Source organism: Sus scrofa, chromosome 7 (assembly GCF_000003025.6).
Source record: "Sus scrofa isolate TJ Tabasco breed Duroc chromosome 7, Sscrofa11.1, whole genome shotgun sequence".
NCBI lineage: Eukaryota > Metazoa > Chordata > Mammalia > Artiodactyla > Suidae > Sus > Sus scrofa.
The window spans coordinates 46,508,064-46,518,006 of NC_010449.5; the positions used below are offsets into that span (position 1 = coordinate 46,508,064).

The 9,943-nt window shown below is 45.0% G+C and overlaps 1 protein-coding gene across 4 annotated transcripts; it reads left to right on the top strand.

Annotated features, from left to right (window-relative positions):
- TMEM14A (transmembrane protein 14A) lies at positions 1,661 to 9,672 on the top strand. Of its 4 annotated transcripts, none has more exons than XM_005666469.3 (5): positions 1,661 to 1,770; positions 3,883 to 3,967; positions 5,510 to 5,611; positions 7,544 to 7,631; positions 8,800 to 9,672. In XM_005666469.3, exons 2-5 carry the CDS (start codon positions 3,898 to 3,900, stop codon positions 8,837 to 8,839), a joined length of 300 nt encoding a protein of 99 aa, XP_005666526.1. In that variant the 5' UTR covers positions 1,661 to 1,770; positions 3,883 to 3,897; the 3' UTR covers positions 8,840 to 9,672. The 4 variants fall into 4 exon arrangements, with proteins under 4 accessions (XP_005666526.1, XP_003128844.1, XP_013833906.1 ...); XM_003128796.4 differs by having other exon boundaries at positions 1,684 to 1,840; positions 8,800 to 9,670; XM_013978452.2 differs by having other exon boundaries at positions 1,698 to 1,847.

Consider the following 9,943-nt stretch of genomic DNA (forward strand, 5'->3'; position numbering starts at 1 on the left):
AGGCTAGGGGTGGAATCAGAGCTGCAGCTGCTGGCCTATGCCACAGCCAAGCCAGATCCCAGTGACGTCTGTGACCTACACCACAGCTCATCTCAATGCCAAATCTTAACCCACCGAGCGAGGCCAGGGATCCATCCAGCGTCCTCATGGATATCAGTTGGGTTCCTTACCGCTGAGCCACAGCAGGAACTCCTAAACAGGACTTCCTTAATTTCTTTACTGAAACTGTAACTTATTTGGACTCTAACTTATATTTCACCAGTTCAAATTATCTCTGTGCCTTAAAACCGTTTGCTCTGAGAAAATGTCTAATATATGACAGCATCCAGCGTGCTTCAGAGTGTTTACAAATGATGCATGCTGTAGACAAGGACAGCCTTCAGGATGAATCTATAGATACACAGGACCTGATTGACAACAGCTGGACTATCAAAACAAGCCTGTGGCTAAGAAGTGGGTGGAAATTTTTGGAGAAATGGAAGCACATTCCTACAAATCTAAAAATTGCTGTTGCTAGTCAGTAAAATGCTAAGTATTCTAGTAAAGTCTGTCAGTGGGTCAGGCTTTCAACCTTATCCTCCCTTTTGCAAAAGCCTAGAGGGGCTGAGAAGGAGAGCTGGGAGCACTCAGCCAAACTCCAGGGTATCACTTCCTTCATCCACATTCCAGCACCTGCCATCAACTCTTCCTTGACTTTCCTGGAACCTGGTTAACTTCCTAGGCCTACCTTATGCTTCTCCTAAGTTAGATACAGTCACGTTCCTTCCCTGAAGCATTTTTAAGCAGAAGGAGTAGATTCAGCAAAGTTCACAAGATTTACTGTATATTCTTAGGTTTCCTTTTAAAAGAAATTCTATTATTCCTAGCCCGAAGCACCCCTAGAGCAACTTGATGACTCCTAGATGACAGCCTGTTATGTAAGGGAGAGGGTTGGAGTTACTGGATTGTGGCCTAGAAGGCAAAACTGGAGTGAAATGAGAAGTTGTATTTAGAAGGCACGATGCCAGATCAATCTAAAGCTCATTCCTGGGGATAGATTATCCTGAAACTAGACATGATTTCAAGTGCCTTACACTTCTGGCATGGTGTACCTTTCCCTTCTGGTATTTAGGCCCAGCAAATCCTGGGTTTGAAGTATAAGACCGGTTTCCTGGTTTCCCCTCCGCATCTAGATGACCTCGTAAATGGGCGGTGTAAGGAAGGTTGCTCGGGTTTCGAAACTGGACAGCCTGGGTTCTAACACTCGCACCTCTCTTAGGAGCTGAGCCTGAGGACAACGAAATCCTTTCACCTTTCTGAACCTTAGCTCCCACCGTTGAAAATGAGGACAATCTACAGGAGAGTATATAAAAGGCCTAGGCTGCTGGAGAAATCCCACAAATGCCCCTTGAATGATGAAGGAACTTCTTCATGGTTAAAAATCTTTCGCCTTCTGGAATTCTTGGTACACCCAGACCCACTCCTTGCGAGTGCTTGTCAGTCCCGCCCCGTCCGACAGAAAGCAGCAGATCCTGGCACCAGGGCGGAAAGCCAGGCCGCAGGAGCGAGTGACCGAGGGTGGCCGCGGCCTAGGATGCTATTGCCAGAGAGGGCTGCAGATGGTACAAGGAGAACCATCCTACACAAACCCGAGCTGCGGAATGGTGGGGGGGGAGGCGCATGCGCACAGGGGGGGCGGGGCCGCCCGGAATCAGCGGCCCCGCCCAGTGCCGGAGAGTAGTGCCCAGAGTCGGAAGGCGCAGGCTTTTGAGGTCAGCTTCCTGACTGCAGGTACGAAGTTTTCCCGCAGCTGGCTCCCGACTTTTCTCTTTTCAGCCGCGGGGAGAGCTTGGGGCTGCAGGTGAGCTGTACGTCTCGCAACTTATACCTTCCTGCCCGTAATTTAATGCAAAGGCGCAGAAATAGATAACAATGCGAAGAACCTTGGGAGGATTTTGCAGGGGGTGGGGTCAGCTCTCCCGGGTATCGCTTCTCTTCTGCCTGGGAATTCTCCGAATTTCTTCCTTCCACGGCCCTGAATCTCCCATTTGTCCTCCCTGGACACTTGTCCTCCCTGGAGTTCCTGGAGCTACGGAGAGGTGGGGAAGGGGGTGGAGATCTTGGACCATCACAGAAATGCTTGGCGAGGTTTTAAAACCTTTCCTGCACCAACCAGACTGCACTCGAAAATGTCTTTCGAGCCCCAAGGAGTTAAAAGGTAGGTAATTATTGATCCTCAGCATGTGAAAATGCTTTTTATATAATGACTTGCGGGAAATCTCTTAGTGGGTTCGTCAAATTTTGCAGGGCTAGGGGCAAGGCAGGGCCGTGTCACCTGGTTTTGTACGTTGTGCAGTAAATTATTTTGCCGCATTGCACCCAGGATGCTTTCTGGCTCTTCCGAGTGCTGGGCAACCGATGACACTGAGAGCACGTGATGCGTTGGGCATATTGTCCCCACCCCTATCCCTCCCAGGCTAACGCAAGCCTCTGGTTTTACTGTGTGGTCCTAAGCAGGTTATACGGTCCTGCTACGGAAAAGGAGCGCCAGGGCGGATTGCTTTTTATGTGAATTTTCGCTGTGAGCACGGAAACTTCTTACAAGGATTGAGAATAGATTATTTTGTCTTTGTAGAGCAACACTCAGTTCATTGAGGAGATAAAGGGCTTTTTTTCCTGGCAGTGGAGCTACACGGAGGGTGGCTCAGTTACAGAATGTCTTCAGGCCAAAGTTATTGCTTTGGTTCCCTAGCTCATTCACTCATTTATTCAGCATTTGCCTTGTGCACGCATTGGGCTTGGCGCTGTGGGAGAGGAAGATGAGTTGAACCTGAGCTTAGTCCTCAAGAAGTTTGACTGGCCCAGGGCAGAGATGAGTTCAACAGAAGTAACTCTACACTAAGTAGAGGGATGGGGCCTCAAAAGAGGATCAGAGGAAGAACTGCGAAGCTCAGAGGAGGGTGAAGAACTGGCCTTTAACACCAGATGATTGGATTAAGGAGAAAATTAGGTCCCTAAATTACTTCTGGGACTAGTAGCCGCTAGTAGTCACCTGTGGTCAGCACAGCTTCTCCTAGGTCTTAGAGAATCCTGGGAAGATTTCAGTGGAACTTCTGAGAACTTCCCACCCCTGGATGTTTCAGCTACTGCTGCGAGTTACATTGGCTGTCACGGTCACTCAGTTAACCTCGTGCGTGCCAGGACTGCGTTTGTCTTTTAATGGTTTACCATGAACTAAGCGTGGATGTCTCTGCCACCAAGGGAGAGCTGTCTCACAGCAAAGCCAGGGCAAAGCACATGTTGAAAGGGGATCTTTGGTTCAGTCAATAAGCAAACGTCCATGTTATCCCTTTCCTGTTCTTTGGTGTGAGGAGGAGGGGGCACAAAGATCTGTACAAATATGAAAGAATTATCAGGCGAAGCTGCTGAAGTCAAGGAATTCGAGGGAAGAAGAGCAGGTGTTCCAGACCAGGTGGACGGTGCAGGCTGGAGCGGTTAAGGAGGTTGGGGGACGGGGGGCGTCTGAGATGGGGCACAGGTGCAAAGGGAGCTGGGATTGGAGGTGAGGGAGGGGGGACCTTCCAGGCACGGAAGTGCACAGTGGAGATGGAGGGGTCACAGCCAGGGCAAAAGTCCTTCTGGGGAAGTAGAAAGGAGTAAACAGCTGAGGGCACAGCAGGTCTTCACCAGGAGAGGAGATGCCGCCTCAAATGGTGCTTGAGAGTGATGAGGACTGGGGTAGCGCTGGGTGGTGGGATGGGTGAAGATCTAGGTGCCCTCTTCTTAGTAGACTGGAGAGATTAATTTCTGTAATTCTGTGGAACACGTATCATTTTTATACACACATGCTCCCCCAAAGTCTTCTTGTTGTGTAAAATGCATCCCTTCCCTCTTGCTATATAGAGTTAAACCTTGCCAATGGACCTGATTGGTTTTGGTTATGCAGCCCTGGTGACGTTCGGAAGCATTTTGGGCTATAAGCGGAGAGGTAAGCCCCAACCAGATTTTTCATCCAAGGGACCTAGTGGGAGGTCGATGTTTGTGTCAGGATCATCTAAGGGTCTATAGGTAGGACAAGAAGCTAATGAAGTCCTTAGGCAGTGGAGAACCAGCACATGGTAGGGATTTGTGGAAAGAGGGGCTTCTCTCTGGAGCTGGGTGGATGTTCCAGCCCTGGCATCTGAGTCTCCCTTCTTCTGTCAATATCAGTTGTAAAATTAATTGACTTCATCTCCTTAGGCTGCCCACTTCTTATCAAAGGTGGATTTTTTTTTAGTTGTTTTTATGTTTGTTACATGGTGTCAAAAAACTGATTTATGATGGTCTTGTGTATTTCAGAAGACAGTTCATTAAACACTTAGATGTCATATCCTAAGTGGTCTCTTCCATTTTTTCCCAAAGACAGAAGAAAACCTAGTTGATAGATTTGAGGATTTTCATGGAGAAAAATGAAAGGTCAAGTTTTCTATTTTACTGCAAGGCAAAACACTTATAGTCATGATGTCTCAGATTTCTGTTTCTTATATTTTTGAGAAATACATCAAATGAAATTATATTTCAAAGAACGTTATATTTGTGACATTGAGAGACTCAAGTTTCAGGTCTATACAGTTATCAGAGTCACTTCCTTCTTTAGTGATTTTTTTGAGGGGTAGGGAAAGGGGGAGAGAGAAAGCTTGCACGCAAGTTTGTGTGCGTATGTATGTGTGTTGCTGCAATGATTCTTAACCCTCTTGCAATCTGAATTTCCTGTAGACACTTAAAAACAGAGACCCCCCTGACCCTACCCCTAGGGATTCCATCCAATAGATCTAAATAGAGTGAGTACCCTGAAGTGAGGACTGTGTGATTGGTGACAGTGTCACTGGCTTATGCCCACTGCCCAGGGCCCAGGAAGTGCCATATCTGTCACAGTGCCCCAGGCAGCGCTGGGCAGGGGTGGGGGATGGGGCTGGGGGGGGAGGGGATGGTGACTGGCTGGCTGCATCAGTGACCAGGTTCTTCCGGACCACTCAGTGTGGTCAGGCTCCATCTCTGAGTCCTGGCCAGTTGAGGCGGGAAGGCTTGTTAATTATTCAGGACGGAACCATCACTAGGTTTGCACAGGGTTTCTCTCTACCTCCGTGAGCTAAAAATATCATCTCATCTTAATTTTTATCATCACAACCTCAGAGTGAAGAGATGGAGGCAAGTAGAAAAAAAAGAGAGAGGCATAAAGAAGTCAACTAATTGTCTGAGATCATGCAGTCACTTTAGAAACATTACTACAAGATGGGTTTTGTTGTGGTACCTAACCCCTGACCCTTGCAATGCTAGGTACTTTGGGTTCCTCTGCTCGCATTTGGGGTTCAGCATGAAACAGTCACTTCTTAGAAACTATCCATGAATAGCTGATACCTAGTTTGGCTCTGTCTAGTTACAGTGCCCAAGAAGAAATGCATTTTTCTATGTCTGTATCATACTTGAAGTGATGAGGGCATGCCTTTCATTTGAGGACTGTCTCTCTGAGCCCATAATTTTTTTTCCCCAGGTGGTGTTCCGTCTTTGATTGCTGGTCTTTTTGTTGGCTTTTTGGCTGGCTATGGAGCTTACCGTGTCTCCCTTGACAAGCGAGATGTAAAACTGTCCCTGTGTGAGTAAGACATTTTCCCCAGTTCTGGAGAATTGAAGCTTGGGGGTGGCTTTTTGATACCTAGCCTTGGTGTGTAGAAGATACTGGTCAGGAGTTCCCGCTGTGGTGCAATGGGATTGGCAGTGTTTCTGGAGTGCTGGGACACAGGTTCGATCCCCAGTCTGGCACAGTGGGTTAAGGATCTGGTGTAAGGGTCCAGCATTGCCACAGCTCTGGAGTAAGTCACAACTGTGGCTTGGATCTGATCCCTGGCCCCAGAACTCCATGTGCTGCAGGTGGCCAAAACCAAAAAGACATACTTGTCAGATGGCAGGTGGTCACTTGTGGAGACAAAACACCATTCTTGTTTCCTTCTACACAGACCCAATCAAAAATAATGATGTTGCCATACCACCTTACAACTCAGAAGGTTATGTCTATAACATTTGTTGCTAGAAAAATAAAATGATAAAAATCCAGGAATTATGTCTGGATTTTCTGCTAATGCTTCTCAGTACAGATTAGCATAGTCTGTGTTGCTGTGAAAATACCTTTAAAGAGACAGCCTTGCATTATTTTATTTAATTCACAAACAGCTTTTCGATCCCACTTTGCCTTAAGATTTAACCTAGGAAAGCAAGGCTGACCCTTTTTTAGCTTCTTCCCTTTGTTGAGCTTAGTGGAAGAATGTGCACAGGGAGGATGGAAAGAAGCTGTGTGTATTTAAAGCCCAGGATGCTTGGCTTTCTTCCTTTTAGAAAGAGAAATATAAGGAAAATTTGGGAAACTACACTGAGGAAATGGTCTCTGTTTAATTTGATGATAGTTCAAAGGGCCTTGGGCATGGAAGAAAATACAAAAGAAGACGTTGTATCAGTTCTTTATTTGAGGGGGAGAGAGAGATTAAGTGGGATTTTTCCCTTATTTTATTTTTGGGGGGCTGCACATGTGGCATATGGAATTTCCCAGGCTAGGAGTAGAATCGGAGCTATAGCTGCTGCCTACACCACAGCCACAGCAGCTCGGGATCCGAGCAGCATCTGCCACCTACACCACAGCTCACGGCAACGCCTGATCCTTAACCCATGGAGCAAGCCCAGGAATTGAACCTACATCCTCATGGATCCTAGTTGGGTTTGTTTCTGCTGAGCCACAATGGGAACTCCCTTTTTCCTTATTTAAATAGGAGGTAGGGATATTTTCAGTAATGAAATTGTATCAAAAGATAAAAATAGGTCAGCAAGATTATATTGGGCTTTTTTATTTATATGCATTTAAATAGTTTATACATGTTTACTGTCAGTCATGTTGTTTTTCACATCAGCAAGTGATTTTTCCTTGGAAGTTGTTCTTCAATTATGACATCCATGTCCTAATCTCTTACATAAAACTGCCTCTCTCATCATATGGGTTCAGATCCTAGAGGCTGATATGATGCTTCTGAATGTAATGTTATCATTAGACTTGTTAATTTAGTCTCTAGGCATAAAATTTCCAAAATGGAATGCTACAAAATAAAAACAGCCAGCCTTTTCTTAGTGTTATTTTATGAATAAAGTCTTAAAGATTTACTTTAGAAACTGATTCTTTCCCATATATTCAGTTCGCTAAATACTTATTTGATGTGTCCTGTGGACCCAGGCTTACTGCCTAGTATTCTGAGGAAACTTGAATAAGACCCAGTACATAGAAATTTAAGTTTGAAAAAGCCTTTTTCTTTTGAAGAGATTTCAGGAGTTGAATTTAACATACTTGTTAACTCAGAAACTTTTCTGATAAGCTAGCTCATAAAGGGATTGAATAGAGCACTTTGTCGTTTCAAGAAAATAGCAATTCAATATCAATACATCATAGTCGTTATATTAAAAAGCTGAAACAATATGTATTTTTTTTTCAGGAGCAAGCACTGATAACATGTTTGAAACTCTGGTTCACGCACTGTTTGGTTTTTAGTTACAGCTTTCTTCCTGGCCACCATAATGGGGGTGAGGTTTAAGCGATCCAAGAAAATAATGCCAGCTGGGCTGGTTGCAGGTTTGAGGTAAGAAAAACTTTTTTTTTGGTCTTTTTTTGGGGGGAAGGGCCACACCCGCAGCATATGGAAGTTCCCCGGCTAGGGGTTCAGTCAGAGCTACAGCTGTCAGCCTGCGCCACAGCCACAGCAACGTGGGATCCCCAACCCACTGATGGAGGCCAGGGATTGAACCCACATCCTCTTGGATACTAGTTGGCTTCGTTACCGCTGAGCCACAACAGGAACTCCAAGAAAAACTATTTAGATCTATGCTTTCCTATGGCATCAGTGAAGTGCTGAATTTTTGGCAAAAGTCAGTTTTAAATTGAAAGGTCAGGGGAGTTCCCGTCGTGGCGCAGTGGTTAACGAATCCGACTAGGAACCATGAGGTTGCGGGTTCGGTCCCTGCCCTTGCTCAGTGGGTTAACGATCCGGCGTTGCCGTGAGCTGTGGTGTCGGTTGCAGACGCGGCTCGGATCCCGTGTTGCTGTGGCTCTGGCATAGGCTGGCGGCTACAGCTCCGATTCGACCCCTAGCCTGGGACCCTCCATATGCCGTGGGAGCGGCCCAAAGAAATAGCAAAAATACAAAAAAAAAAATAATAAAAAAATAAATTGAAAGGTCAAAGTAATTTTTATTACAATCAGCATGACTATAAAACCTTAAAATATTGTGCATTCAGGAGTTCTCATGGTGTAGCAGGTTAAGGATCCGGCATTGTCTGTGCAGTGGCTTGGGTTCAATCCCTGGCCCAGGAACTTCTGCATGCAACAGGCATGGAGGGGGAAAAAAAAAAAAAAGACTCCAAAGGTGGAAAGTAGCTGAGCTTGTCATTGTGGCATCCCTAAATCACTCCTTGATTCATTTTTCAAGTTGCTTGCCTTTACTAGCTTTTGAAAGTTTAGTGTTTCTTTCTGGACCTTTCTCTTATGAAGACTCATCCCATATTCTCAGAACAGTGAATTCTGATCTTTCTCCTTCATTCAGTGGCTATTTTTAAGTTGCTAATTCAGTCATATCTGGGAAGTTCAAATGCAAGGATGGCGTGATTGCCCCTGCCCTAGGGAGTAGAAGCAGGACAGAACCCTGGGAGTGGAGTGGGGGATCAGGACCACGTGGGTTAGGTGAGCCCGTGACCCTTCAGTCTCAGACCTCTACCTCACCCTCCCCTTGCCTGTCTTCTGTTTTAATCCAGCCTCCTGATGATCCTGAGACTTGTCTTATTGCTGCTCTGAGAATCCAGAGGAACTGAAATCTAAATTCTCGTCATTCTACCATAACGGGCAAAGCCTCCTCTTTGTATTGAAAAGATAAATTTCGATAATGAAGGTTCAACATGGTCTTATTTTATGTTAGAAACTACAACAGAAACACTGTCACTTCTAATATGGACACTAGTTTGGTTTTTTTTTTTTTTAAGCAAATGGTTTAACTGTTTTCTAACTGTCTGATATTGGTTTCATTAAAGATATTTAATAAATCGTAATATCATATATCTTTGATTTGCTGTGTCATGTTTTATAGATGTGACACTTTTTTTTTTTTTTTGACAGTTCCAAATACCCATGTCTGAAGTAAATGTAAATTAAACTACAACTGATCAGATGATGGGACACCCTAAGTGGGCTTCACAAAATGCTAATGTAGCTGTTTGTCATTTGTGTTGTTTTTTTTTTTAGGGCTGCACCCATGGCATATGGAGGTTCCCAGGCTAGGGGTCAAATCAGAGCTGTAGCTGCTGGCCTATGTCACAGCCATAGCGGTGCCAGATCCGAGCCACATCTATGACCTACACTGCAGCTCATGGCAACGCGGGATACTTAACCCACTGATCAGGGCCAGGGACCAAACCTGTATCCTCATGGATACTAGCTGGGTTCATTTCCACAAAGCTGCAGTGGAAACTCCCTATATGTCATTTGTATTATTTTTGAAAATTTTTTCCCATTTTAGTTGTATCACTGCCAATGTTTTTTTTCCTTCAAAAAAACCTCATCCCCAGCACACTATGTACTTAACAGAATGTATTCAGTATTCAAATAAAAGACATTCTTTTTTAAACCTGATTCTTTCATTTTAGTGTCTTCTCTGTACATTTCAGTGTTAAATTATTGATTGCTGGAGATTGGGAATGAGGGTTATTTAAGCCAGAACTTTTCCTTGGAAGCAGATATTCTCCCTCTTCCCCCATAACAGTAATAATTCTGAAACAAAAGCGATTTTGTTCTAAATCACCACTTCATTTTTAGGCATGCTTAGGACTCTTCATGTCCAGGGTATTTCCCTGAAGGCCTGAATCAGCCTAGTTCTCTCACTGACTGCTCTGTGCCCTTTGGAAG

Bases quoted from the DNA above. Each gene is read 5' to 3' on its own strand.
- TMEM14A (XM_005666469.3), top strand. From the start codon at position 3,898: ATGGACCTGATTGGTTTTGGTTATGCAGCCCTGGTGACGTTCGGAAGC. The intron at 3,968-5,509 runs GTAAGCCCCAAC...TTTTTTCCCCAG, and splicing joins TTTGGGCTATAAGCGGAGAG to GTGGTGTTCCGTCTTTGATT. The intron at 5,612-7,543 runs GTGAGTAAGACA...TTTGGTTTTTAG, and splicing joins AGATGTAAAACTGTCCCTGT to TTACAGCTTTCTTCCTGGCC.